Source organism: Equus quagga, chromosome 11, assembly GCF_021613505.1.
Source record: "Equus quagga isolate Etosha38 chromosome 11, UCLA_HA_Equagga_1.0, whole genome shotgun sequence".
Lineage (NCBI taxonomy): Eukaryota > Metazoa > Chordata > Mammalia > Perissodactyla > Equidae > Equus > Equus quagga.
The window spans coordinates 115,272,031-115,299,361 of record NC_060277.1 but is presented as its reverse complement, the minus strand read 5'-3'; the positions used below and the strand labels follow the sequence as shown (position 1 = coordinate 115,299,361).

Below are 27,331 nucleotides of genomic sequence, written 5' to 3'. Positions count from 1 at the left end.
GCGCGCTCCGAACTGATTGGCTGGGGGTCGGGGGTGGGGCTTCGGAGGGCGCGCACCCGGGCGGCGGTCATGGAGGGCACCGGCGCCGGCTTCCGGAAAGTGAGAGGGCCGGAGGGGCGGACTGGGGGTGCCGGGGCGGGAAGCGGGAGGTCGCCGGCCCGTGGACGAGGGGCTGCGGGGCCACTGCGGTCTGGCCCCACGAGTGACCCACGTGCAGGCCCTGAGCCATCCCTCGCGCTGCGGGCTGGGGCCTTCCAGGGTGGGGCCATTCCCAGAATCCGGCCACAACCCCCACTCTGCGCGCCCTTCGCCCCCCGTTGGTGGGGTCCCACGGCCGGTGGCAGAAGACCAGGCAGGCAACCTGGTCTGGGGCACGAGGGAGCGGGTCTGCAGAAACCGGGCAGGAGTGAGTGCCGCAGCGGCGGAAATGCAGGGGGTTCAGAGAGGGCCCGGGCCCACCGCCCTCCGCCCCGCCCTGATGCTCGGGGATCCGGCGGGACCTCCCTAAACCGCTTCGTGTTCAGGGGACCGCCGGCTCCCCCCGCCACCCCATGCTCAGAGATCCCACGGCACCTCCCTAAACCGCTTCGCGTAGAGTGCCCCTCTGCCCGGCTCGCTGACAGTCAGTCTGGCTGTGTAATCTAAAGCTGCCTTTTGGCCGGTCCTATATCCCGCGAACCCTGTGCCGAACTGCGTTTCCGACAGCGTCTGTTTGTCTGTGCTGTCTGATGTGTGTCTGTGTATGGCTCTCCAAGTGCTTTCTTAGTAACACCTTAGCCCAGTCAGGCACTGTTACATACACTTGACATACATTAACCCATGTAATGCTCACCCACCCTAGGAGATGGGTTAGTACCATCCCCATTGCCAGTGGGGAAACTGAGGCAGGGCTACCGTCAAGCCCAGGCCACCCGACTCTAGAGTCTCTCCGTTTGCTTCCGGGACCCCCCCCCCGCCCCAGGGCGTTCTGGGTGAGTGGGTGGGTGGGTAGGAAGGCTCCCACACCCTGCAGGCTGTGAGTGGTTTCTGAGTCTCATTTTATTGCTCTGCCCTAAGATTAGGAAGCACCGAGCACTTGATACCAGGAAGGTTCTCCAGGAGGGCCTGTGGGTCTTTGTGACCTGGGGAGGAAGAGAGGGGCTCAGCCCCTCGTGACCACTTCCTTGTCCCATGTGGGAATTTCAGCCTTGCAGAAGCTCAGGGGAGTTCTCTTTGGTTCCCTTTCTGCTGCTTCTCCTTTTTCACCCAGGATCGTGGCTCTGCCCTGGCACAGAAGGAGTCTGTGATCTAAAAGGGAAAGTCACTGAGCCTGAGGCGACCTAGAAGGGTGGTGGTGAGAATCCACCCATCATAATAGCTGGAGAGGGGAGCACCGGGCTTGGCCTCCATCATGCCAACCTGGACAGCTCTGGAGTCCTCACCCCGAGGGCTCTGGCCAGAGTGGGGTTGTGGTCATAACCTATGAGCAGGGCTGTCCTAGTTGAAGGTATTAGGGAGGCAGGGGCCGTGGTGCCCGCATGCAGTCGGGCAAAGGCTGAACACATCCCAGGTCCCATCTTGTCCTCTGTGAGTTCGAGTCACTTGTTTAGGGAACCACCACTCCCAGCTGGTGCTAGATGTTGCCATGGCCCGGCGCAGGAGCCTCCCCTACAGCAGCCTGGCTGATGTAGTGCTTCCTGTGGGTCCAGGGGCAGGTGGCGCAGTAGAGCCTTCTGGGTCTTTTGTGGTACCCTCCTGGTAAGCAGCAAAAATGACCAGCAGGTGGCGACAAGCTCATGCAGTTACAACTGGGAGGACAAGGCCGCTGTGGCTGCTTCCTGGAGTGACTGCTTCCCCAAGTGACCAGGTGGCAAGTTCTTACCCTTCTGAGCCTGGACCCATCGTGTGTCCACTCCACTCCGCTCTTGGGCTTTGCTGAGCTGCGCTGGGCGAGGTAGTGCAACCTCCCGTGGCTAAGGCCGGAGGCCTGACTGGCCCCCAGCTCACCTTCCCTGCACTACACTCCATTTCTGGGCTCCTGCCACTGCTGTCCTGCCGACGCCCCAAGCGCTCTGCTGGCTCCTCGGTTGCAGCCTCTTCTGGCTGGTCCCTGCCCTCAGCAGCCTCACTTGGTTCACCCAGATCCTGCCACCTCCCAAATCCTCATGGCCAGCTCCAACATCCTGGAAGACCCTTCTCTCAGCTCCAGCGCCCACCTGACCACTCTGCTTGGATGCCTCATGCTTCTTTCTCACTCCACATGACTCAAGCTGAACTCCTGAGTCCCTGGATCCCAGAACCCCTCCCCGCCCACAGTCCCTCTATCTGCAGAGTGGCACCATCCTTTGGAGGCTTAAGCCCCCACCTTGAGGAATCTTGGCCTGGACCTGTCCTTGTCCCATCCTTGTCCATCGGGAAGTCCTGCAGATATGCCTGGGTTCTGTCCCCCTGTCCCCTGTCCACCCTGACCAGCCCCTTGAGGGGAGAGCACTTTGGCCCCTGAGGCTGGGGCCGTAAGACTGCCCTGCATTCCACAAGGACTGGAGCCCCGGAGAACACCAGGCAGGCACCTGGGCTGCTCCCACCTGCCCACCACCTGTGTCTTATTTCTGGTCCTGGAAGCATCCACAGGGAGGTTTCTCCCCACCACCTAGTCCCCCACCCTAGGGGAGGCCCCATCGGCAGAGGGCATTTCCATCTGGAAATTCCATCCCCATCCCGTCCAGAACTAAATGCCTATGGGGTCTGCAGCAGAGGGGTGGGAGCAGGGCGACTGGGCCGCTGACGCCCCTCCATCCCCCCAGGAACTGGTGAGCAAGCTGCTGCACCTGCACTTTAAGGATGACAAGACCAAAGGTGTGTGACACCAGTCGGGAAGCAAGCAGGATTCGGGGGGCTGCTGGGAGTGGAGGGCTGGGGGTCACCTGCGTGAGGATGAGCCAGGTCAGAGGTGGTGAGGAAAGAAGTGGGAGGTGGAACTGCAGCCCCTGACCAGGGCACAGGGAGAGGGCAGGGGTCCTGTAACCTGCTCCCCTCCACCTTGCAGTCAGCGGGGACGCACTGCAGCTCATGGCGGAGTTGCTGAAGATCTTCGTTGTGGGTGAGCTGAGGGACCCCGGCAGCCTCCTCTGATGTCTAACCTGGGCTCGTGAGCCTTTTGCATTTTTTATGGGGAAACCAAGACATGTATTTTTCCCACAAGCACCTGGGGTCTGTGTCCTGGAAAGTTGTGTTTCAGGGGCCACAACCTCCATCTTCTGAGCTGCCAGCTGGCACGGGGATGGGTGAGGCTGAGGCTCAGGGTGGTGTGGGGCTCAAGCTCCCCCAGCCTTGTCCGCCTCTCACTTCCCTCCTGTGTCCCGGCAGAGGCAGCCATCCGCAGCATCCGGCAGGCCCAGGCAGAGGACCTGGCCCGCGTGGACGTGGACCAGCTGGAGAAAGTGCTGCCTCAGCTGGTAGGTGGGCCCGGCAGAGGGGGCAGCATGCCTGTTCTGTCCTGCCCTCCAGGAGCAGGGCCTGGCAGAGGAGGTGAGGGGTGGGCTGGTGCCCATGAGGCTCTGAGCACTCCTCTCCCCAACAGCTTCTAGACTTCTAGGGGTTTCCACACTTGCTGCGGCTGCCTGTCCAAGTCATGGCCAAGCCCCGTGTCCACATGTCTTCTGTGGCCTCTGACCTCAGGCAGGGAAGGTGCTGCTGATCCCCGAGATTCTCTTCCCGCCCCGAAGATGGGCCAGGCCCCAGCAAATGCATCTCTCCTCCTGGCATCCTCTCTGCCCTGCTGCCGACAGCCCGGATGCAGCGGATAGGGGGTCATTGAGGGGATGGGGGGCCTGTGTGGGGAACCAGGCCCATGGGGTCTGGCACCATGACACGTGCCCACCCCTTGTGCCTCCTGGGGCAGCTGAGCACCCACCAGTGTGCAAGAAGCACTGGGTCCTCGGGAAGCAGGTGCCGAGGGAGAAGCCGGGACCAGCCCACCAGAGCAGGTAACCTGTGTGTCTTCTACAAACAAGCAAAGCTGCGTGCAGTCCTGCCACCCTGACATCAAAGCTAGTGTGTAACCTTTTAACCACTTGATATTCCCCTCTGAAGATGCTTCCCTGAGCTATAAATTTGTTCTCACAAAGCAACATCAATAAATCAAAGCTGCCTCTCCCAGGCACTGCCTCCTTGTTGCCATTAATCACCCAAAGTCAAGTTGCTTCAAAGCCTAACTTGCCCCCTCTGTCCACCCTGGTAGGACAAAAGCAAAGCTCTGAGAAAAGGCAGGATAACAAGCAGCATGTGCGAGTGTCCTGCCGTGGGCTGGGCTGCAGCAGGGCTGTGAAATCGGAGCCCTCACACACGCGGCTGCTCGCCTGGAAGTGGCAGTCCTGCCATGGGGCTGCTGTGGGGTTGCCACCGGCTGGCAGGCATGCCCAGGAATGTTGGTGTGGGCAGGGTGTGTTGGTAAGGGATCATGCTGGTGCCAAGGACCAAGATGTGCAGGGTGGGAGGAACCTGGAGACCAGCCATCAAGCCTCTGCTACTGACCTGAGGCAATGCCAGGGACAAGCAGGTCAGCCTCAGGCCATGCCTGCCGTGGACCCTCGGACGGGTGTGGGACCCACTAGAGGGCCCATCTGGGAGGTCTGGCTGCCCTCAGATGCTCAAGGGCCTCAGGGGCCCAGCTCCTTTGGCACAGGGCTGGGCGGCCCTCCCTATCCTGCAGCCCCCACCTCCCTTTAGTTCTGAAAGCTGCTTTGACTCGTCAGAACCCAGGACGGGAACACCCAAAGGACTCTGGGCTGAGTGACTGCAGTCAGGACACGGAGCCACAGGACGTGGTCCACTGGGGAGGGACGTCCAGGTGGGGGAGGGGGGTAGGACAACAGCTGCCCCTGGCTGAGCCACCCCACTGACCCTGGGGACCTGGAGGCTTGGGAGGAGCTGCAGGGGCAGCCTTGCCCTACCTCTGCACCCTCCTGCCACGGCACCTGAGGATGGTATGGGTTGGGGGTGGGGGGGCAAGCCCTCCCTCCCTAATTCACCCCTGCTGGCCCCTTCTTGCACCCCTTCCTGGCCTCTGTGCCCCCCCCCCCACCACCACCCCTAGTCTCTGGGCTTCAAAGCACTGGGAACATGTGGAAGTAATTAGACCTGAAGGGGGAGGCTGGCGACAAGTGCCAGAACCCATGCCCCACAGCCACTTTGAAGTGTGCTCAGATGGCGGGGGCAGGCGGGTAGGGCACTGGGAAACCCCAGGCTGGCCCTGCCCAGCCCCACTGTCTTCCCCTCTGCGCCAGGGCTGGGGTAGCCCAGCCTGTGACGCAGCCAGGCGGCCTGTGACGCAGCCAGGCGGGTGATGGCTGGAGGCCTTTCTTCTCACACCTCAGAGAAGGGGTAATTAATGATGTCAATTAGGTAAAAACCAAGAGGAGGCGGCCTGAGGTTCAGGGAGGGCACTTGGGCCCTTGTTAATGAGAACAAGGCCCTAGCAAGCGGCCCCCGGCCCACACCATGGTCCAGTCTGGCTGCAGGACCGGCTGGCCCCAGGGTCAGGAGCAGCTGGAGACCTGTGCCTACAAGGCTGGGACAGAGGACCCAGAGGCCCTCTTCTGGAGAAAGGAGGACAGGAGAGTCTCAAGAGGGTTTGGGAAAGAAGCTAGAGCCTTTATTCCTGCTCAGGGTGGGGAGGGGTCCAGCGGCCAGCAAAGCGGGCACCTCCGGGCTGGCGGCTCTCACCTCTTGCCGGCTGCAGTACAAACAAACCAGGATGACCTTGTGGGTCCTGGGCCCCCGGCTTGCAGCCCCTCCCAAGCCAGCCACCCCCCCACAGTACCTGGCAGCTTCAGCCACTTAGGCACCTTGCCCAGATCCCTCCTCACAGGCTGGGCTGTCCCGGGGCTCAGCTCAGGGGGCCCCACTGCCTGCTCCTCAGCAGCTGGCTTCGACTCAAGGGGTGCAGGGTCAGGGGCTGGCAGCGGGGGCGGGGTCCCGGGGGCCCTGGACATGCACCTGGGGATGGAAGGGGCAGGACGGTAGGCACTATAGCAGTGGGCTCCCCCCACCCCTCTGCAGGCACTCACTTGGCCACCAGCACGTCAGCCGCAGATGGGGATATGGTGTGTTCCAACAGCCTGGGCTCCAAGTAGAGGCCTGCAAGACACCCAATCCACCCTCAGGCCACGGAGGAGGAGGGGGCCCCCCACCACCACTACTGTGCTCTGGGAAAGGACCTGGCCTCGACAGATGGCTGTCCCAGCCCACAACCCCCAGGGAGTAGGGGACTGGTGTATCTGGGCCACAGGTCTCCCTTCCAGACTCAAAGTCCCCTGCTCTGGGAATTCAATGAGTTGGGACACAGGGCCCAGGGCTGGCCGACAATGATGGGCAGAGTAAGGAACCCCCACTCACCTGTCGGCACCTCGGCTCCAAAGTGCACAAGGGCAGCAGGAAAGAGGTTTGCCTACAGGGAGGCAGAGAGGAGCTTAGGGGACCAGCAAGGCACCAGGTAGGCACTGTGGGCAGAGGCCAGCGGGGAGGGTGGGCTGCGCCCCACTTCCATGGTGGCCTCGTGAGGACTGTACCTAGAACAAGCCACAGTCACCAGGCCCAGGGCTCTGCTGAGGAGGGCAATGGCCCCCACCAGGCCCCTGCCATCAGCACAGTCTGCTGCCCAGTCCCCACGAGCTGCCCCCAGCCCAGCTTCACCTGTTCCTCCTCTGGCACCAACCCCAGGGCAAGCCAGGCCAGGGTGTCAGACCACAGAGGACCCTCCAGGGGCCAGCCCCAAGCACCGGCCAGCCAGGAAGCTCTTGTAGTGTGTTTGCTCTGGCATTTTTAATCACTCTTCTCCCTCCTGCCCAGTTCCTGGGGTGGACAGTTAACACGCTGAAGGCAGGAACTAGGCCTGGAAGCCCCCACCCTCCGCAGAGACTGCAGGAGGCAGACAGGTCAGAGGAGATGCAAACGGACACACAGAACTGCGTGGTGGGGTGTGGGGCAAGGAATGGCCAGAGAGGCCAGAGGGGCACAGGGTGGCTGCTGGCCAGGGCCCAGCCTGTGCTGCCCCCTCCCCTCCCCCATCCACACTGCCCAAATAACAGAGTGTGTAGGGGTCTTTGGGGGCAGCCAGGTGGGCCACCCTTAGGCTAAGGGGAAGCAGCCAGACCCTCTGTGAGCTGCTGGACAGGAGACGGGAACACCATGGGGGGACCCTCAGCTGGCCCAGGCCCAGGCATGGGGAGTGGGGGACTCTTGGAGACAAGTTATTTTGGGAGTCCAGGGCCAACAGGTACTTCCCAGATCTGCTGCCTTTGGGAGTCCACCAGCCAAGACCCTGAACACCAACACTCAGGTTCCCTGTTTCGGCACTGGCTCTTGCCTGGTGGGAAAGAGCCAGTGCCAGCTAGTATGAAGCCCCACACACAGGGCAGGCACTGCCCCAGGGGCTATACATCCTGCCCGAGGGGGTCCAGGAACTGTGCCTCTCCTGAGCTCCTAACTGTGGGGGTGGTGGCAGAGGGTTTCTGCTCAGGGACTGGCCTCACCTGCACAGGTGTGGGACGAGGGTGGGTCACACTGCCCCTGCCATGCCCCTGGAGGCCTCCCAGGCTGGGGCTGATTGCAGTGCAGAATCAAGGCTCTAGCAGAAGGCCCCAGAGCCCCCCAGCATCGTAACCTGCCCTCCACTCCCACCTCTGCACCCGAGGACCAGGGCTGCAAGCCCCAAAGCTGGCCCGAGGTCGCAGCGATGCTGCTGCCTGAGGATCTGTGTCCTCAGCCCTTGGTGGAAAGGCCACAGCTGTCAGCTGAGTGCATCCTCTCTGCTCTTGGCCCTGAGCTCTCAGAGTCGGGTGGTGGGTGTTAAGAAGAAGAATCTTCAAAAGGCAGGTCTAGGAACACTGAGACCAGCTGAAGCCGAGGGACACAGATCAGGGCTGTGAATGCTCTGAAACCCCACTGCAATGCCTGGGATCAAAGCCTCGTGTGGAAGGATGGCCTGGGGTCTGCGGAGGCTGCCCTAGGGCCCTGGAAGACCCGGAAGCTGGGGGGTGGCCAGGAAGCAGGAAGGGAGCATGGGAAGGACAGCACCCCTACTTTCCCTGGGCCCAGCGTGGCTGGACCCCAACTGGGCCAAGCCACCAGGTGCGGGGCCACCCCCACAGCACCGCGGAGGATGGCATGCTCCCATTTCACAGGACCCTGCTCAAGCCCACCTGCACAGGCTGTCTGGGGGCTACAGGGCTTGAAGCCTTGAAGACCCCTCTGACCAGCTGGGAGTCCTCTGGGCCCCTCGGGGTGGCTCTTCTGGAACTCAGTCTTCTTGCCTCCCCTCAGCACCTGCTGGAAGCCCTCTGCCCACTGGCTGCATCTCTGGAATCCCAACCAAATAAAAGCTGAGTGGACAAGCACAGAAGACCACTGTGACCACCAGGAGGGAAGGGATACCCATCTGCTCAGGCTGAGGAGGTCCCTGCAGATTGTGGTGGTCTTCAGGTCCTGCTAAGGGAGATGCCTGAGCCCGGGATGAGGTGGTGGGCACAGGGGCTAAGATGGGGGTGGAGCAAGGGCCCCTGGGGTTCAGGCCCAGAAAGCAGGTTTGATGTCAGGCCCCGGGAGCCTTTGTGCCCACCAACTGTGTGCCTGCATCCTCCCATCCTGTCCTCACCCTCAGCATCTCTCAGCAAACACTCTCCTGGTCCAATGGCCAAAAAGGGCAGCTGGGCTGCCGTCCCCTACACCTACCCCAAGCTGTCACTCTCCAGAGCTCGGGGCCGGCCCCCAGGCAGCCTCCAGGGCAGCCAGCAGCCAGAACACAGCCCTGCCAGGGACATGAAAGCCGGCGGCCTCCTCGCCCGCTCACTCGCGGGAGGGAGGAAGGCTTCCTTCCCTGAACGCTGCCAGCTCTCTGATCGCGGGCGGGCAGGGACACCACCCGGCGCAGAGGCCCTGCGGCTCCAGGCTGAGCTGACGGATGAAAGGAGACGGCTGCTAGTAGCAGGGGCAGAGTGTCACCAGAAATCAGCCGTGTGGGCGGGACAGGCAGCACCCCAGGGCTCCTAATGGGAGGGGGGCCTGGGCGCTGGTCCTCTCCATCCCAAAGCACCTTCCAAATTCAATGTTTATCAACAGGCTGGCCAGGGAGGATGGGCGGGGATGAAGGAAAGAGGCCCAGAACCTCTGGGGCTCCCGGGGTCTGCAGAAGAAGGGGGCTGTGAAGGGGGTGGGGGGGAGTGCACAGTGCCCTGCTCCCACCCACTTTAACTCCTTTCCTTGGTGAGCTTCCAGCTTCTCTGCCTGGTCTTGCCCCATCTCCCCCACAATGGTGGCAGCCCCGGGCAGCAAGCAGACCCCCTCGCCCTAACTCAGACCTCTTCAGGGCCTGCCGGCTACTTAATAAGGGCCGGCCTCTGCTACTAATTAAAATATCTCAAGAGACTTTGAAGAGAAAACCATTAGACCAGAGAGCTGGGGAGGCCCCAGGCTGCTCTTCCAGGGGCGATGGGACAGAACATTCCTCCTGGCTCTGGAAGGCAGCCCAGCGGGGTACTGCATCAATGCTCCTCACCCTTGGGAGCCCTAGAGGTTGATGGGAAGGTGGGGCAGAAGCAGCTGCAGTAGCGGGGAGGACCCACAATGGCATTCCCAGCAGAGGCCGAGGGGTCCAGGGGGAGGCAGGAGCACGGAGGCAGGCCTGGCAGCAGCCCCTCCAGCCCAGGCCCAAACCTACCCAGTGGCTGGCACCCCAGGGGCCTCTCGGGCAACCAGCCACCTGCAGCTGAGGTCTCTGACCCTTGACCCTTCAGGGGCTCCTCCAGCAGCCCCACCTGCCGATGCCTTCTCACCCAGCTCGAAGGCAGTCCCACTCAGGACGGCCGGCAGCCAGCTGGGCAGGCCCACCCTTGCTAGGGCAGGAAGCGGAGGAGGCTGGAAAGCCCCAGAACCAACTTCAGAGGCACTCTGCTCCCTCCAGTCCACTGGCTAAAAGGCATATTTATCCTCCTGCAGCAGCTGCCAGGTCGTTCCTCCCGCCAGCCTCAGCCTCGCCCTCCCCAATCAGGCAGCGCCCCCAGCCAGGCAGCCCGTACCTGAAAGAGGGTCATCGTGTGGTCGTCCAGGATGGTTTTTGGAGGAGCGATGACTGCGGAAAGATGGTTGTTTGGGTCAGGAAGCGCCTTGCCCCCTTGCCCCTTGCCCCTGTTCCTGTTCCCCAGGGAAGACAAGCCTAAGGGTAAGGGGGGAGGCCCAGGGCATACAGCCTCAGGAAAGGATATTTCTGAAGAGCCCTCTCAGCTCACAGTCCTCTGCCCACCTCTCTGCTGCTGCAAAAACCCTGGCAACAGGCCAAAGGAGTGGCCTGGAGTGGACCCACCTGCAGGGGACCCCAGCCCCAGACAGTTCCCTGTGCAGCCTGGTGGCCTGACCCCTTACCACCCAGAAGCCCTCCAAGGGAGACCAACAGCTCTCCATCCCCCTTCTCCCTGCAGCTCCCGGGACCCTGGGAGGCCAGGCGGGAAGCAGACAGTGCAGGGCACTGAGGCAGGAGAAAGGCTGACCTCCCGCCTTCTCTCCCCAACTCGTCCTTAGACACCAGTGGGCCTCACGCGGTCAGACGGGCCAGCCACAGGACCTGTCTGCCCCACGACACTGTTTCTATGGGAAAAGCTGCTTCTAACCCCAACTGCGAGGGACCAGGAGTCATGGAAACCTGAGCATGAGCAGGTCCTGGAGAAGCACTCACATAGGTGGAACGGCAGCTCGGGGTTCCCCAGGTGGCTCCTCACAAAGTCCCGCAGATCCCCCACTGGAAGAGGACGGACAGGGTCAGCAGAGGGGCTCCAGAGACGGGCACGAGCCTTGAGCTCAGACCCGCTGCAGGGCCCGTCCCACTGTGGGACAGGACAAGCCAGTTCCAACCTCTCCGCATGCCCCCAATGCCCGCCAGGCCAGCCTTGGGGGACTTGCCACCAGCCCCAGGCGGCTGGGCCTCCTGGGCCTCAGGTGCTACAGACACTGCTCTCACCTTCAGGCTGAATCAAAGCCCAGTGGTTTCAGGAGCTCAAGCTGGGTCCTTCCACAGTACCCTGAGATGCCTGACCCTGCTGGACCGCAGTGCAGACCGCCACCAAGATTCCTACCCTGCTGCAGAAGCATCCCTCCCTGCCCACCATCCAGTCCTAAGCTCTGCCCAGGGGAGATCCTGGGTACAATGGCATTGTCATACAGCCCCCCAGGGGCCTCAGGGACCTGCCTGCCACCCTAGCTGTCTTGGGTTCAGGTCACTGAGGACCCCACTCAGAATTGGTAGCATTGCTTCCTTCCTTCCAGGTGAGCTGCAGCCCCAGGCAAGAGACCCACCATTGGATGAGGGGGAGCTCTGGGCCCACCCTCCCTCTGAGTGCCCCTCTGTCCTGCCAAGCCCAGAACAGGTGGCTGCAAGGGGCACCCAGTACTACGGGCACCGCCAGGCTGGCCTAGTGAACATCTGACCCCTGACACACTCTGCAAGCTCAGAGCCTACTGCCTGCCCCACGGAGACAACAGCACCCTGAAACATCTGTCTTCCTAGAGCCCAAAGACCAGGTGGCCACAGTCCCACGGCCTGGAAGGAAAGAGCCAGGAGGGGCTCAGAGAGACCCCCATCCTCCCAGATGGGGCTGCTTACCTGTCTCACTGGGCCGGAAGAAGCCCTGCAGGATATAGCGGTCAGGGAACAGGACCCTCAGGACCACCTAGGCCGAGACAAGCCGAGTTGTCAGCAGGACACCCAGAGCCCGGCCCAGGTATAGGGAGGCAGTTGCACCCCTCAGCCCACGATGGCCAGGCCCCCCACCCCAGGCCAGCAAACACCAGGACAGGGGCAGGTAGAAGTGCCAGCTGCCCCTGCCCCTGGCCGTCCCCCCAATGCTCCTGGCTGGAACTGTGGCCTCAGCTCGCCATGCCACAGACTGGCCACAAGGACCAGTCAAGTACCCCTGTGTGCATTTGTAAACAACGATGACGTTTGTTTTCATCATGGAATGGGGTTGACTGGTTCATCAACGAACTGTGGCTGTGCAGGCCTCAGGTGAAGCCCAGGTGACCACAGCCAGTGGCGTGTTCCCTGCGGAAGCCACAGGAGGCCCCAGCTCAGAGCCACGTGCAGACACCCACCAGGCCCTCTGTGCACCTTTGGGTATCGCTCCAGTTTCTCCTTCATCTGAGCCTCCCTGAAGGCCTTGGTCACTAGGGGGGCTTCTTCCAGGCGCTTCCTGCAGGGGGGAGGGGTGGTGACGGTGGCGATGTCCCCAGCCAGAGCAGAGGCCTCACACCAGCTGGACTCTGGATTTCTCCCTTGCTCCACCCCAGGTTCTAGAGGCTGCTTCCCCATAGAGGGCTTGACGAGGAACCCCATGCCTGGGCCCCCACACCCACCGAGGTGCTGCCAAGGGCATGGGTGTCCGGGATCCAAAGTGGGAAGCAGGGAGACACCAAAGGGGCCGGGGCACACCCACCGCTCACTCTTCAGCTGGGCCAGGCGTCTTCTCACGTCGTCCACAGTCACCTCGAAGAACTCGTCAGGCAGCTCTGCAGGCCAGGCCTGGAGCAGCTCTTCCAGGTCAGGATGGCACACCACGGGGTCTCGGTCCATTGGCTGGGCAGACAGAAGGCTCAGCTGATGCAGGCTCCCAGGAGGCTGGGTTACCCAGGCCCCGCAGCTGGAGTGGCCGTGCAGACCCGAGTTGAGCGCACACCCTCACCGGCCCCACCTGTCAGCCCATGGCCAGGACCAGGTCTCTAAGGTGGGGTATGGACAGTGGGCCACGGGATCCCACCCCAGGCCAAGCCTGTCTAGGACCAGAGCCCCCTCAGGCCTGCCTGCTCGGCAACACTAACATGGAGACCTCGCTCACCAGCAGGGCATGTGGCTTAGCCGGGTGGGCTGGTGCCCTGTGGCCCCTCACAGGTGAGTGGCAGCTGGGCAGGGCCAGCCTCCCCAGTAGCTCCTCTGCTCACACCTATGTCCGTGAGGGGCCCCTCACAAGAGGCCCAGGGAGCTGCCTGCTGTCAGGATCCCCCCAAAGTGGCCACATCAGGGGCTCCACCAGAGAGCAGGGGAAGTGACAGGCCACAAATTAGAGGTTTGGCAGAAACCTGCCAACCACTGGTCCCACGCCAGGCTGACTCCACCTCCCCTCCCCAGGGGAATGGCCTGGCCCTCCTCTGCCCAACCTGGGGATACAGGAAGGGACGGTGTCACTGCTAATCGGCAGCAATGACGGTGGAAATTACCAGGCAGGGCTCGCTCTGCTCGCAGCACCTCAGGGTGGGTGAGTGCAGCCCGAGTGACCATGTGGGGGACGCCGCCCGTCGAGCAGGGCCTGACCGAGGTGGGCAGATAGGCCGGCAGGGCCCACACCAGGTCCTGTCCTCCCTTGCACAAAATGGCCGCGAGCCCTTGGAGGCGAGACCACGCCCTCTGCTCTCCGCCCCTCACCTCCCAACCCCCACTTCAGCATGGGAATCCCACCTTCTGCTTCTTGACACCCAGACAGGGGCTTGGCGGGCTCTGGGAACATACTTCCAACACTGTCCCTTCCTGCAGCCTTCCATGCAGCCCAGCCCGGCCACAGCCCCACCTACTCTAACAGTTAAACTCACCGCCCCGGCGATGGCCAGGCCCAGGCCAGTTGAGGGCCAGCTGCCTAGTGTTTGGGAACCAGCCAGTGCAACACACCTGCCAGGTGTCTGCAGGGCTGCCCCCAGCCACACCCGAGGCCTAACCGTCCCCATGGGCAGGTCCCCACAGTCCACTGAGTGCACGGCTGCAGCACACCTCACAGTGTGGCTCTCCCACTGTGAAGGGAGGTGGGCTCTCACCAGGAAGCCCCTCTGATCTCAGGGCGCCATGCAAGTGGCCAGGAAGGGCTGGCCGAGGCCTGGGCAGTGGGGCCTGTAGATGGCTGACTGAGGTCCCTGACTACCCCTTCAAAGCCACAACCACCCTGCAGCCACCGCAGGCAGTCTCCACCAGGGCTTTTATAAGAAGATGCCAGGCGCCAGGCTGCCCCCTCAAGCCATGGCGCCTGCATTCCAGAAGGACCAAGAGCTCGCCTGGGCTCCTGGGGAAGGCAAGGGCAGAATGTGGATGGCCTGAGCTGGGAGCTGCCATGTCACGAGTGCCAGGTCCGCGGGAGCTCAAGCACAAAGGCCCCGGGCCAATGAGCAGGCTCTGGTACCACCCTGTCTCAGTCCCTCCCTTGGAGGACCCAGCCCTGGGCAGGGCAGTCACCCTGAGAACCCTGCAATCGGCTGATGTGCAGTCTGTGGCACTGAGCTGAGCCTGACCATCCAGATGGGCCCCCTGACCTCAGGACATGGTCGGCAAAACCAGCCCCAGGGAGCAAGTGGCCACTCTGGCCTTCCCGTCCTCCCTGGCACTTCCAGGGCACAGCCTGCGGGTGAGCAGGAGGACTGCAGGCCGCTGGCAGTGCCAATAACCCCAAGGCCCACAGCCCTCTCCCTGGGCCACCTGCAGATTGGGGAATACAAGTGACACCAGCCACTGTCTTCACGCTGCTCAGAAGCCACTGACATTTTGTCAGAAAATAAAACTGACAAAACTCCTCTGTCTTGGATCTACTGTCCATTCCCACCCCTCCTCTCAGGTCTCCACTCTTCTCTGGAAGCCTGTCTGTTAAACTGAAGCCAAGGGCCAGGGTGCCACACAGAAACAAGAGTGCCAAGCAAGAGCAACCTCAGGACACAAACTCTCCACATGCCCTGCGGCCCTGGGGCCTCCATTCCTCTGGGCATAGAAGCCAGAATGCCCAGCAGTCTCTGCTGCCCACCAGAGCCCCAAGGCCAGACCACTCGAGGCCCAGAGCTGCTGCCACGTCCTGGCCCTGCTGGGTCCTGTCCCACACGAAGGACTGATGTCGGTAGCTGGGTTGGTGGGAAATGTCGTGCTGCCGCCAAATGAAACACCCTGACTGAGCCTCCCCAGGAGAGCCTTTCCACCACCGAGAAGAGGGGCTGAGGAGGAGCAGGCGGCAGCAGTGGGGTGCGGGGTGCGGGGCCTTGCAGGGCACACCCTGCGCTGGGAGAGGCCAGAGCCAGCAGCCTCTGGGCCCAGCCCTGGCCCTGCTCACTTCAGACGCTCTGCTGGCAACCTGGCCCTCACGTGCTGTCCTTCACCCACCTTCCCGGTCATGGGCAGTTATTACACATGGCCCCATCCTAGGTGCATTTATGCAGATGTTTCTGGATGGAGAATAGAGATCTAGAACGAGACATTGTTAGGAAAAAAGAGCACACACGGCAGCAGCCACGAGGGAACGGCGCAGCGCCCCGGCCCTCACTCCGGGAAGGAGTTCCCGCAAGCTGGCCAAGGGCCACAGTTCCAGGGCCGGGAGGGGGCCCCAAGATGAACCTCCCAGCAGGCGCACGAGGACGCTGGCAGGGTCACAGGCTCTGGGCTGAGAAGACAGAGCTTGGAACCTTCTTGGCCTTCTGACAGCTGGCCTTCATGGCTAAGTCTCCAGACTGGCTCCAGAGGTTTGCAGGGAGCCACACAGAGGACGGTGCCTCCACCAAGAACTCGACGTCACCAGGCCTGGGCCATCCTTGCGAAGGCGTTGGTTTTCCACCTCCTCAACTCAAGCTCCTGAATGCTGCCAGTCTCCAAAGACACAGCCCCAGGCCCCCATCCCTTTGGCCCGGGGAGAGCCAGAGGGGTCGATTCCTCCCCCAGTGCCCCGGACACCGTGGCGGTGGCGAGAGGACAGGCAGAACGACAGGGGCGCAGCCAGAGGCCAACCAGTCGGAGGCCCAGCACAGGGTCTCAGCCCCCAGAGCAGGGGGTCTATCATGACTGCACAGGAAGAAGCTGAAGCACAGACACGATCCTGAGGGGAAGGTGTGCCAGTGTCTGTGGACTCCAAGGGGGCAGCATGAGAGATCCAATTCTCCTGATGAAATGCCCAGGCTGTGGGCTCATTTCCCGCAAATGCAGGACGCTGGCACAGACCTCCAGGTCCCAGCCTCCACCGAGGGTCTTACAGACAAGGAAACATCCAGAAACCCAGGAAGGAGGGGAGGCAGTCTGTGAACTGGATGATACTGGCCAGGGTCTTGGGAGGCATGTAGGCAGGACAAGACCCTCTGACAGACAGAGGGACAGGAGCACCCTCTGTGGGCCCTGGGTGACAGTGCAAAGCCGGACAGATGCTGGACCAACATCCGGGCCATTTAGAGGTGGAGACTTGGTGACCGACAGTCAGCTGTGGACAGCTACTGCTGCCCTCAGAAAGAGCCCCTGCCACACTGGGACGGGCCCTGCAAGGAAGACCCAAGGGGATGAAGGGACGAAGGCGCTGCCCACCCTCCATCCACGCCAGGTTCCACGTGGCTGCACACACAGCCACGGACCAGGCACGGAGGGGACAGGGCCAGGGATGGGCTGAGACAGGGGCCCAATGCATCCCCGGACAGTTGGGTGGACATGCTCCAGCAGCCGCCACATGAGTGGCTCAGGATCCACTTGGACACACAGGGCTTCCCTCATGTCAGAAGTGGCCTCACTGCCCACTAAGGTTTCCTTTTCTTGACAGTAACTTTCCAGGACGTGATGACACATGGAGAAAAAATGTAAAGACTATTTGGAGGTGACCTCAACCCCAGATTTTCCAGCTTCCCTGTAAGGGTTCTTGTTTTTCTCCCTCCCTCCCTGTCCCCCCCCCACCTCACTCTCGACCCAGACTGTCCTCTGACAATGGTTTTGGGTAAGAGGGAATGTGAAGCGCTTCCCCTTGAGGCTTGGAGCTTCAATGAATCAGTGCTGGAGGGACACCGGCCAAACCTCCCGAGTTACTCACAGCGCCAGCCACCCTCTGGAGGGAGCGCTGGAGCACGTGGACCCCATCAAAGGCCTCCAGACACGCAGGCAGGGAGGGCTGTGGCAGAGCGCAAGGCCAGGCCTGATGCTGGGCAAGGCTGCAGGCGGGAACTCCTCTGAACACCCAAAGCCCTGGCCACGAAGCTCGCAGAGACGCAGCGGCGCAGGGCGGCCTCGGGCAGAGCCCTCACCCACCAGCCAGCACCAGGCAGAGACAGTGCCTCATCCAGCCCAGGGCCCAGCACCCACTCCTGGGTCTGCCCACCCTTCCAAGAAGAAGAAGCAAAAGAAGCGATTTAAAAAGAAGAGATCAGGGTAGCTAAATATGGGGCTATGGCAGCGACACTGGCATATTTTAAAGCTGAGCAGCTCCCGTGCACCCATGGCAGGGCCAGGCCTGTACCACTGCCAATAAGGCACATGAAATGCCCAAAGTAATGAAATAAATAAATGCAGAGTGTAGTGCAGGGTCTCCTCAGCCACAGACCTGGCAGCTGCCCCTGGGGAGCCCGGGGACCACGCGGCCCAAGGTCAGCACGCCTTGGAGGGGCGGATACCAAACCAGACCAAAAGGCCAGGAACAAGCCCACAGAGAGCCCCTCAGGCCCAATCAGGATGGGGGCCTGCAAACCTGGTCTCCAAGGCCCCCATCCACAGGAGGCCACCTGGCCAGCTCTGGGGCTGCAGGGGTGCTCTGGTGGCCAGAGCACCCTGCACACGCCTTCTCCACTCTGGCTCACAGGCTGAGCATCTGTCTCTCCCCCAAGTCCAGTCATGGCTGAGACAGTGAGATAGAGATGGCTGGAGGGCACCTGCCCATCACAAGGTTTCAAAAGCTGCCATGAGACTCGGCCAGTGCCTTCAAAGCCACTGACCATCTGCCAACAAACCTCAGTGGGCATTCCAATCAAGGTCCCGGCTGCGTCTCTCAGGACAGCTGGGCCCCTGGGCTATCACCAGAGCCTAGGGGATGTCCATAAACACTGGGCACAGCAGGAACAGGCTTGCACCATGCCCTGGGCACACAGGCGGGGGACATCATGGGCAAGTGCCCTGAGAAGGAAAAGGGTGGCAAGGCAGCAAGAGAAGCCATGCTCGGTCCACTCTGGCCCCCAGGCCCTGACCAGGCTCATAAACCAGGGAGCAGGGACAGCCAGAAGCAAGGCTGACGCCTGCTGTGAGACAGGGGTGCAAGGCGCTGAGGAAGTCCTGAGGTCCCCATCTTTGTGGGGGAGAAACTACCCCCTAGAAGGTGTGGGCAGGCAAGGGAGACTGCTGTCAGCTGCCTGCCCTGCCCAGGGGGTCAAGGCCTTTGATCAGGGATCCTCACGCCTGCTGTATGGGGGGCGCCTGCTGGGACTGCAGCCTGGCCACGCACAGAGCTGCAGGACGGCCTCCCGGGCCAGCGGAAGGACTTCAAAGGACAGGCCAGGGGCCGCTGGGCAGCCCCAGCCTCTCCCGGCACCCGATTCTGATGGCCAGTAAAACTACCTTCTAATAATTAATGTTCTGACATCAAAGGCAGGGGAGCCGCCCGGGTCTGTAAACCATCCTGGGCCTCAGCAGAGGACCTGCCTATATTTTATCCTGTCTCTTCTGACTCTTTATTTAAATCTAAAAACCACACACAGGCAAAACACTACTGGGAGACTTGGAAGCTCTTTTTGATACTGAAGTGTGCCTTTGAAGTTCCCCCAAAGTTCTGTTTTGTTCCCTTCTCCCCTCCCCCAGGACTGAAAAGGGACACAAAACAGACACCATGTGGCCAGCGGCCCTCTGGGTGTGCGGCTGTTAGTGACAGGAGGCGCGAGGCAGGCGGGCGGGTGGGGGACGCTCCACAATCAACCAGCTGCTGGGGCTCCCAGATCAAAGGCACACGCTGCTGGCGGCCAGGCGGACCCTCCCCAGGACCCCTCCTGCCTGGGGCCCTGGGGTCAGCACTTGGGGCTGCACTGGGATCCTGTGCCTGGACAGCAACCACCTACTGGGCAAGCATAAGCCCAGGCCCCAACCCTACCCCAGAGCCCCACGGGCCATCAGCAGGTTCCCAGGAGACACAGAGAACCAGGGCCTGCCCGGGTCAGGAGAGCCAGGGGCCTAGCAGCCCCACTCCATGCACCCCTGTACCTTTAGGGTAGGAGGAAACAGCCAGCCCCAGCACCAGGGTCTGGCCCCCAAACCCAGGGGCACCTAGGAAGAGCAGGCCCAGAGTGAGTCAGGCCCCCAGCATCAGCTCACCCCAACCCCATGGGTCTGCTTTCATCTGCTGATTCTGGGCCCAGGTGACAAAGGCCATGAGACTGAGGGCTGCATACTGGTTTCTAATGTGACCCAAACATCAGCATAGAAGCCAGTGGGGTCCCCAAAGGGCCGGGGTACCACTGCCACCACCTCCCCAGGATGGAGGTTCACGGGACTTGGGACTGGCTCCCCCCCATCTCCTCCCCTCCTCCACTCAGCAAGAACACATCAAGAGTGGTTCAGGGAGCAGGAGCAAATCCCAGCCACCTATCCTCTGCAGGGACCCAGGCTCTGTTCCAGGGCCGAGCTTCCCCCACCACCCCAGCACCCTCTACCCTCCCCAGGTGTGTGGCCTGGAAGCAAAAGAGAGGGGGCTCCAGAAGAGACAGGATGCCCGGCAGCGGGCTTCAGCAGCACCACCTCTGTCGTCTGTTGCACTTACGAACACATATGTAAAACCCTGAACTGAAATATTAGTTAACCACGACTAACCACGTAGCTAAAAAAGAAACACATCACTGAAACTAGACTGATCCCCGGAATGCAAGGATGGCTTGACGGGGAAATCTATCCAAAACCCCACCACGTGAATGAACTGAAGGAGAAAGGTGACATCAAATTATCCTGCGGAAGAAGCAGTTTATAAAGCTCCAAACCCACTTATGATAAAGCAAACTCTGAAAAAAATAGGAATAGAAACTCTCTTAACTTGACAAAGGCTTTTCACAGCACAAATCACCCTTCACAGATAAACTACACATTATTCCCTTTAAAGTCAAGGTCAGGACAAGAACGCTCACTAAAACTGCTCCTATTCAACAAATACTGGAGACACAATCACTGCAATACAAAAGGAAAACGGAAAGAAGTAAGGACACAAAGGAAAAAGAAAAAACTGACATTGTTTGTAGAAACTACGACTGAAACTAAGAAACTACTGGAACTAATAAAGGAAATGAGCAAGGCTGCCTGGCATAAAAACCAACAGCGTTCCACAGCCTGGGTCAAGACTCATTGTCCTCACTCGGACCAGCTCCCCCTCCACCATGGGACAGTTCTAAGTAGTTTTTCAGGTCGCTTCGCTTAAGAGTCCTGCAATGGCTCTCCAGCATCTGGAGAGGTGATTTGTGAAAAGGAATTTTTCCCAGCAGTGGGACCCTTCTTATCACAGAACATGGAGAGTGGATCTTGTGCATAAGTGCATGACACAGGTGGGATGAAGCCACTTTGCAGGAAGGGAAGGGGGAGGAAGGTCGAGAACCAGAAGCCCCAGGCATCTCACAGGTGACACCCACCCACAGCTGTGCAGCCTCAGGGGACTCCACAGGTGACAACATGCAGCCCAGGCTGGAAACCCAGGCCGGTGTCACTGTCAGGTCTCTCTATTAGTGTTCCTAACTCTTCGAGAGATGTGCTAGCCGGAGGGAAAGACCTTCTCAGGAATCACACCAAGGAGGCAGGGGCACCTGGGGCAATCCAGGAGCCCAAAACACCCAGGGAATCTGTCACATGTCTTTACTGATAATGGGGCAATGGGTCTGTGGACGCCACCGAGGGAGCAGTCACACAGAGGGACCTATGAGTGCAGCACCTGGACCAACACCATCTGGCTACGGCTTCACAAAGACGACAGCAGGAGCCCTGCTGTGTGACCCATGAAATCCCAACTGGACACAGGCCCAGTGGCCCCTCAAGTAGAAAGTTCTGCAACAGGACCCAGTGTGAGAACCAACCCGATGGGCAGCCCATGCCTCTCCTCCCTCTCAGGAACTCCAACGTGGCTGCAGCCAGCCAGGGCCAGTCCCGGGCGAGGCCAGCCTCACCCATAAAGGACCAGAGACAGCTAGCACCATCGGATGGCAGGGGAGGTGGATGCTGGTGTGACGCTGAGAGCCTGCCCACTACATGCCGGGCTCCTGCAGAGGCACCGCCTACCCGGGGGTCCCCTTGCTCTGGGGGCTGCACCCCAACCTGTCACTGTCTGCTCAGCCTGACCCAAAGTGCGAGGTCCCTTTCACCTCTCAGGTCAGTGTGTGGTCAGAAGAGTGGACAGGAGTGGACGTCACTGCGGGTCAGGGTGTGAGATTCAGGGACAAGCAGGCCAAGGTGACACCTCGAGTCAGAAGCACTCAAAGACAGACCCAGCCATCAAGATGACAGCGTGCTGTTTGCAAAACACGCCCAGGGCTGGCCCCAGGGCTGAGTGGTTAAGTTCGCGCACTCCACTTAGGTGGCCCAGGGTTTCGCCGGTTTGGATTCTGGGCACAGACATGGCACCGCTTGTCAGGTCACGCTGAGGCAGCATCCCACACAGCACAACCAGAAGGATTTGTAGCTATAATATACAATTAGGTACTGGGGGGCTTTGGGGAGAAGAAGGAAAAAAAAAGATTGGCAACAGATGTTAGCTCAGGAGCCAATCATTAAAAACAAACAAACAAACAAACAAAGTGCCCAACGCTGGACTGATGGCAGGTGTGTCCGTGCGTAAACTGTACCTCGATGAAGCCAATCCCAGAAGGGAAGACACCGTGCTGGAGGTGTGCCAGGGCCTCGCCAATGTCCTTTCACCTCGCAACTTCACCCAGTCGGCGAAAGATACACTCCCTTCCCCCAACCACCCTGAGGCGGCTGGCCACGCCAAAGAAGTCCCCCCAGAGACACCAAGCACCCCACCGGCTCAGCGTGTGAAGAGCGAGCAAACACCGTCTCCCTCTTGCTTGGTCGAGGGCAACATTAAAACCACTCCGCACGTCGCGCACACGCTGGCTAGCGGGGAGGACAGTCAATGTGCTGCGGGGTCGCTCGGCTCAGGACTCAACGTGGCCAAAGCCACAACCACGTCAAAAGCCAGTCAAGACCCCCAGCCCAGGCAGAGGGTGGAGGGCGACGGCTCCGAGGCCACAGAACAAACCCAAAAAACCACTTCCCCAAGAAAAGGAAAACGCGCCCGGAGACCAGACCCACTGAGAGGGCAGGCGCGGCCAGGAGAAAGGACCCCCAGTGCCCCCTTACCGGCTCCGGCTCCGGCTCCGGCTCCGGCTGGGGCTCCTGGCCAGGCCTCAACTTCTTTGGCTTGGAGGGGCCTCCAGGGCTAGAGAAGGACTTTGGCAATTTGGCTGAAGGTGACATCAGAGTCCTCGAAGACCCAGACGGGCCCCCCAGTCGTTGTCCTCCACCTGAGAATGGAACGAAGGGGGCAGGTGCAGGCTCCTTTAAGATCGGCTTCGCCTGAGCATCCACCGGCTTTGGGCCCAGGCTATCCACGTGGCCAGCCTCTGAGGGGCCTGTCTCATCCTGACGGCTCCCGTCGCCGCGGCTGAGCCCTGCTGAGCTCGACGGAAGCAGAGGGCTGCCAGCTGCCTGGTCAGCTGGTGCGGAGGGGGCCAGGCTTGCCGGCCTTTCACTCTTCAACCCCCCAGGCTCCGGCTTGCCGGCAGAGTCTCGTTGCTTCATGGCAAACCTGAGGGGGAGGCCCAGAAAGCAGGTGAAACTCCACACGCAGAGCCCGTGCCCACTGCTGGGTCTCAGCCACAGCCTATGAACCTTTAAGCACCCCATGGGCCACTTCACCCCACGGTGCCAAACCCCCAACCCACAGGCGGGAGAAGACACCGGCAGCGGCCTCAGATCAAGGGGCGAAGACCTGCAGGGGCACATTCTCTCTTCTATTTTTCCACATTTGTTTCCTTTCCATTGAGACCCCACTTCTTCCACAAAACAAGACTCAGAGGCCCGCCCACCTGATGATGGCGCTGCCCCCCGTGAGGCCCAGAGACTGCAGCGTCGTGCCCTGCAAGGCAGCTCTGCCGGTCACCTGTGAGGAGGGAACAGGACAGGTGTGCCCAAGATATCCACTGATCCCCCGCCGACAAGCTCCCTCACCTGACCTGGGTGAAGGCGCCATGGGCCCTGCCCACCTGCCAAGCCCACCTCACGCTGCCACCCCCAGCCTGGGCACCAATATCACTGGCACCACAGGGTCTCCCCAGATGGCCCCAGCTCAGCACCAGCCTCCCACACCCCAACCTCATCTGCACCCAAGCATCTGTTCGCTGGTCTGCGTCTGTCTCCCCCACCCTGCCCCATCCAAGGCCTGGACAGGTAGGGCTCGGGCCTGGGTTAACCACATCTGACCAGCTGACCGGCCCTCTGAGCAGCTGGTCCAGTCTGGGCCCAGGTGCCTGAGGTTGAGTGGTCCATCTCTTCCAGGGAAGGACACGTCCCCCCCAGGTCCCACCCCTCACTGCCCTGGGTCAGAGAACCTCAAACAGGGATAAAGAAGTAGGCGTGTCCCATCCACACCAGGACCCTCCTAGGGCCCCTCGGGGACAGTGGCCACCCCGGGCCAGGAAAGGGCGCTCAGCCAGGGTCGAAACAAAAAGCCCCTGTGAGCCAGGGGACTGAGTGCCAGGAAGGTCCCCCGTCACGGGCGGGTGGACGGGCGGGGACAGGCAGGACCTCAGTGCCAAGGCTGAGCCTGCACCACACTGCACTCGGTTTTGAAAAAGATCAAAACACAGAGCAAAGCAAATATTTATTAAAATGAAACCACTTTTGTGACTCTTGGGCTTTGAGAGAAGCTGAGAAAACAAACAGGGTGTTGAGGGAGGCTCTGGGAGCAGCCGGGCGGCCCGTGGTCAGCTCCCCCGGAGCCAGCACTCTGCTCTCCTTCCATGAAACACATCGTGCTTTCAGAGCTGTCTCCCCAGCCGCGGCTTTGAAGGCGGGTCTGAGGGAGAGTGAATTTTCCAGATTGGAAAGTGGGGCTGGGCCCGTGCAGCGACTTGGGAGCGGGCGGCGGGACGCGGGCCAGGCGGGCGGGGCCAGGCAGCTCACCTACCTCATCCCTCATGTACACACAGACTGGACTTGCCTCACACGGCCGCTCCAGGCACTCTCTGCAAGGAGACGAAAGAAATCATCACAGGCCACCACTGGCGTGAGGGGACACCTGGTACCCTCGGGAAGGCATGCGGAGGCCCCACCCAGGACAGCGTCCCTGGCCCACCCTCGCCGCCCCACAGCCACAAGAGGTGGGGGTCACACGCTGGGCAGGAGCTGCCATCAGACAGGCCTGGGCTGTCAGCACACGGTCTGGGGGTGTCTGCCACCTGCCTCCAGCCGTGAGGCTCCGAGTGCGGGGAGGACACGCAGCAGGGGAGCAGCCACAGGACACTGTCAACCGTGCCCTGGGTCAGCGATGAGAAAGAGTGTCCTGGGGGGCTGTGATCTGAGCTTTTATCTGAAGCTGTCCTCCCAGAGGGTCACTGACCCCTAAGTGCCAGGAGCAGCTCAGGGCACAAATCCACTAAGTGCACTCCAAGGCCCCTGAGGCTACGAGCACTCCCTGCTGGCCCCTCCGCCTAGACACTGCGGGGCAACGCCAGGACCAACGGGGCACTGGTATTCCTGAAGGGCTGGGGCGAGCTGCATGTCGGGACCGTGGCCTGCCGCCAGCCCCGAGGGCGAGCCAGGCCCTGAGAAGTTATGTGGTCTCTGCCATGAGGCAGGAGGATGACAGTGACGCCTCCTCAGGAAACACACCCAGATGCCCACATGGTTGAGCAGGAGAGGCCCAGGCTCACAGAGGGCTCTCTACGGGCACTGAGATTACTGTCCCCAAAACACAAGAAAAGGAACCTGAAGGTCATGGCAGAGCACAGGACACTGGCGTGCCTGGGCAGGCCGAGTACCTCAGGCCACTCCACCACACAAAGGCTGGGCCTGTGGCCAGTGCACGGGCAAACGGGCATGAAACACCACAGACGCTCCACATAGAGTTCTCTCCATCATCCGGGAAACAGCAAATGCACCAGGTGCCCCAGCCCTCAATGCAGCCACTCGGTCATCACACACTGGACCCAGCCACCAACGTCCTCCCACCTTGTCAACCAGACCGAGATAGGAGAGAGCAGCCGCCAGGAGGTGGGCATGCAGGCACACAACCAGATGCACGCGCACACACACACACACACACACACACACACACACACACACACATGCTCGCCCATGCCTGTGCCACACTTGACACAACCTCCACCACTGGCCCTGTGCTGCCGTCGAGGCCACAGGGAGCGAGGCAGCTGAGTCCTGGCCCCGGAGCATTTAAACTTTTAGCTGGTAGTGGACCCAAGACAGCCCAGGGGAACTCATTTCTCATTTCTGGACACATAATCATAAAACTAGCCCCCCAAATAAAAGCCCATCCCAGCAGGCACCTGGCACCCCCAGGCCAGTCCCTCTCCCCCAGGCAGGGCTGAGCGAGGGTCTGGGTCTGCCGAGCAGGAGACCTTGAGGGACCTCAGGTGGAGCAGCACTGCCTGCCAGGCCTCATGGCTCAGACACGTGGACACGGCTGGGACGGGAAGATACCGGAGCCAAGATGGCGGCCAGAGGCTGCAGGGCCTCTGACTACACATGGACACTCTGAATGCACAGCTGCCACGGTCTGTCCCCAAGACCAGGGACCTGTCCTCTGGGTTCGGCTCGGCATGTTCCCCAGGGCTGGGACCCACAATCCAGAGCCAGCTGAGGGTCTCCAGGAAGAGGCGTGGCCCTGCCCCTGCCCAGGCCCTGGCACCACTGGCCTCGTCACCTCCCAGGGTCCCCGCAGGAAGGTGGGAGCCTGCTGGCTGGCAGCCCTCGTGGAGCTCATCCGGAGCTCTGGGAGCCCACGCCTCTGGTGAAGCTGGTCCCCAGAGACTTCTGGCCTCAACCAGACAATGCGGGGGCCAGTGTGGAGGGCGCGACCTCTCACACAGTGGGGCCAGGGCGCGCCTCAGCCCACTGAGACTTGGCAACCCCAGGCCTCACGAAGACATACAAGACCCCAAAAGTGCCAGAGCAGCAGCTCCGGCCAGGCCCACGTGCTCTCCTTAGTGAAGCCAAGACAGCAGCGAGGGAGCCTCAGTCACAGAAGATACCCTCCAGCAGACAAGACCCAGGGGCCAGAGGGGAAGGGTCAGGGCAACATGGGGGCCCTGTTCCCCCCAACTGGGACAGACAGCAACTTCCTGGACAGAAAACTGGCCAGTCATACCACAGGCCACGCCGACGCCCACCAAGCGGCCAGCAGAGTGCTCTCTGCGCTCGCAGGGGCTCCAGCCAGGCATCCTCTCTCGCAATCCTCCCCCAGGGCACCTGATGCCAGCACGGGGACCGCAAACGACAAACAGGGACAGAGCAAGCAGCGCCCCGGGAAGGTCTGCCTGCCTCCCTGCCCTCGGAGGCCCCTGGAGGCCTCTGGACATCAAACAGGAGCCTGGCTTTGATGTGCGGCTCCTCCAGAGGGATCAGCTTCCCTCGTGTGGGGATCTGAGGGAGAGGCCTGTAAACACGCAGAGGGAGGGGCGACCGCAATCGCTTCCAGACCTTCCTGGCCAATTAACAGAGCTCTCCGTTGGACGGTGGACCCGGCGACATTCCAGCATATCGAGAAGGCAGCCCCTCACGCACCCTCAGCGAGAGCCCGCAGCTCCCTGCAGCAGAGCTCACCAAAGTCCCAAATGTCTCCAGGGGAGCTGAGCCAGGGGCCACCTGAGGACCCCATGCCCCTGGACCTGCTCTTACGCCCCAGCCCCAGGCAGAGCCATGGACATTGGGCGAGGCCGGGCGTCGGGCAGAGCTTCCTAGGTGCCCACCTGCCTGCCCCCCACCAGACACCACCCCAGCCCAGCGGGATGCTGCTTGGGAAGGACCACAGGGTCTCGCTCTAAGGCCAGCACCCTAGGGGAGCCAGAGGCCAGCAAGCACGCCAGGCAGGGCAAAGGCACTGCTGCTGCCGGATTCACAGATGCTCTGCCCTGCCACAAAGCACACTGTTCCCCCAGGCACGAGCTGTCCACCCACCCAAGCCTGCTCTGGGAGCTCCAGGGGAGGCGCTGCTCTCAGGGCGAGGCAGGTATCCAGACCCCTTCTACTTACGTCACCTGACCGACCAAAACAGGGCTGGTACAAACACAGGCACCGCCATCACAGGCCTGCCCCCATGCTCACCACACCAGAACAAAAACCAAACTGACAGACCTGTGGCTTCAGGCTCAGAGGGGTTCCTGCTGCCAGCGGGAGGCCCACCTTGGGGCAACGCCCCATCCTGAGGGATCAGGCGACTCGCACCCACCACCCAGCCCCGCCCACCCCTCAGGCAGAGTCCTGCTCCCACACCCACGTCTGCTCCCTTCCAGGTGGATCCTGACCCTCCCTTGGGGGAGCAATCTCAGCGGCTTCCTCAGAGAGTGCGTGGGGTGT

The 27,331-nt window shown here is 61.5% G+C and overlaps 2 protein-coding genes across 5 annotated transcripts in view; one reads left to right on the top strand and one right to left on the bottom strand.

The window, feature by feature from the left end:
* The first annotated feature begins 19 nt into the window (after positions 1-19).
* On the top strand, positions 20-4,138 carry CENPX (centromere protein X). The gene is made up of 5 exons (XM_046674443.1): positions 20-99; positions 2,784-2,835; positions 3,026-3,079; positions 3,346-3,434; positions 3,560-4,138. Exons 1-5 carry the CDS (start codon positions 70-72, stop codon positions 3,572-3,574), a joined length of 240 nt encoding a protein of 79 aa, XP_046530399.1. The 5' UTR covers positions 20-69; the 3' UTR covers positions 3,575-4,138.
* A 1,467-nt stretch (positions 4,139-5,605) lies between these two features.
* Positions 5,606-27,331, bottom strand: part of ASPSCR1 (ASPSCR1 tether for SLC2A4, UBX domain containing) — a 30,446-nt gene continuing 8,720 nt past the window's right edge. For 3 of the 4 annotated variants that reach the window (XM_046676929.1, XM_046676931.1, XM_046676932.1), the window contains 12 exons: positions 23,925-23,982; positions 22,825-22,898; positions 22,097-22,544; positions 12,459-12,598; positions 12,134-12,215; positions 11,630-11,696; positions 10,673-10,768; positions 10,053-10,105; positions 6,376-6,427; positions 6,048-6,117; positions 5,801-5,976; positions 5,606-5,713 (listed from right to left, as the gene is read on the bottom strand). In XM_046676929.1, the coding sequence (XP_046532885.1) occupies positions 5,700-5,713; positions 5,801-5,976; positions 6,048-6,117; positions 6,376-6,427; positions 10,053-10,105; positions 10,673-10,768; positions 11,630-11,696; positions 12,134-12,215; positions 12,459-12,598; positions 22,097-22,544; positions 22,825-22,898; positions 23,925-23,982 (1,330 nt within the window). In that variant the 3' untranslated portion in view covers positions 5,606-5,699. The remainder of the gene's footprint in view (positions 5,714-5,800; positions 5,977-6,047; positions 6,118-6,375; positions 6,428-10,052; positions 10,106-10,672; positions 10,769-11,629; positions 11,697-12,133; positions 12,216-12,458; positions 12,599-22,096; positions 22,545-22,824; positions 22,899-23,924; positions 23,983-27,331) is intronic. The other variant, XM_046676930.1, reaches the window with a different exon arrangement.

Coding starts and splice junctions, on each gene's coding strand:
- CENPX (XM_046674443.1), top strand. CDS start 70: ATGGAGGGCACCGGCGCCGGCTTCCGGAAA. Junction 2,836..3,025: donor TAAGGATGACAAGACCAAAG/GTGTGTGACACC, acceptor TCCACCTTGCAG/TCAGCGGGGACGCACTGCAG. Junction 3,080..3,345: donor GCTGAAGATCTTCGTTGTGG/GTGAGCTGAGGG, acceptor GTGTCCCGGCAG/AGGCAGCCATCCGCAGCATC.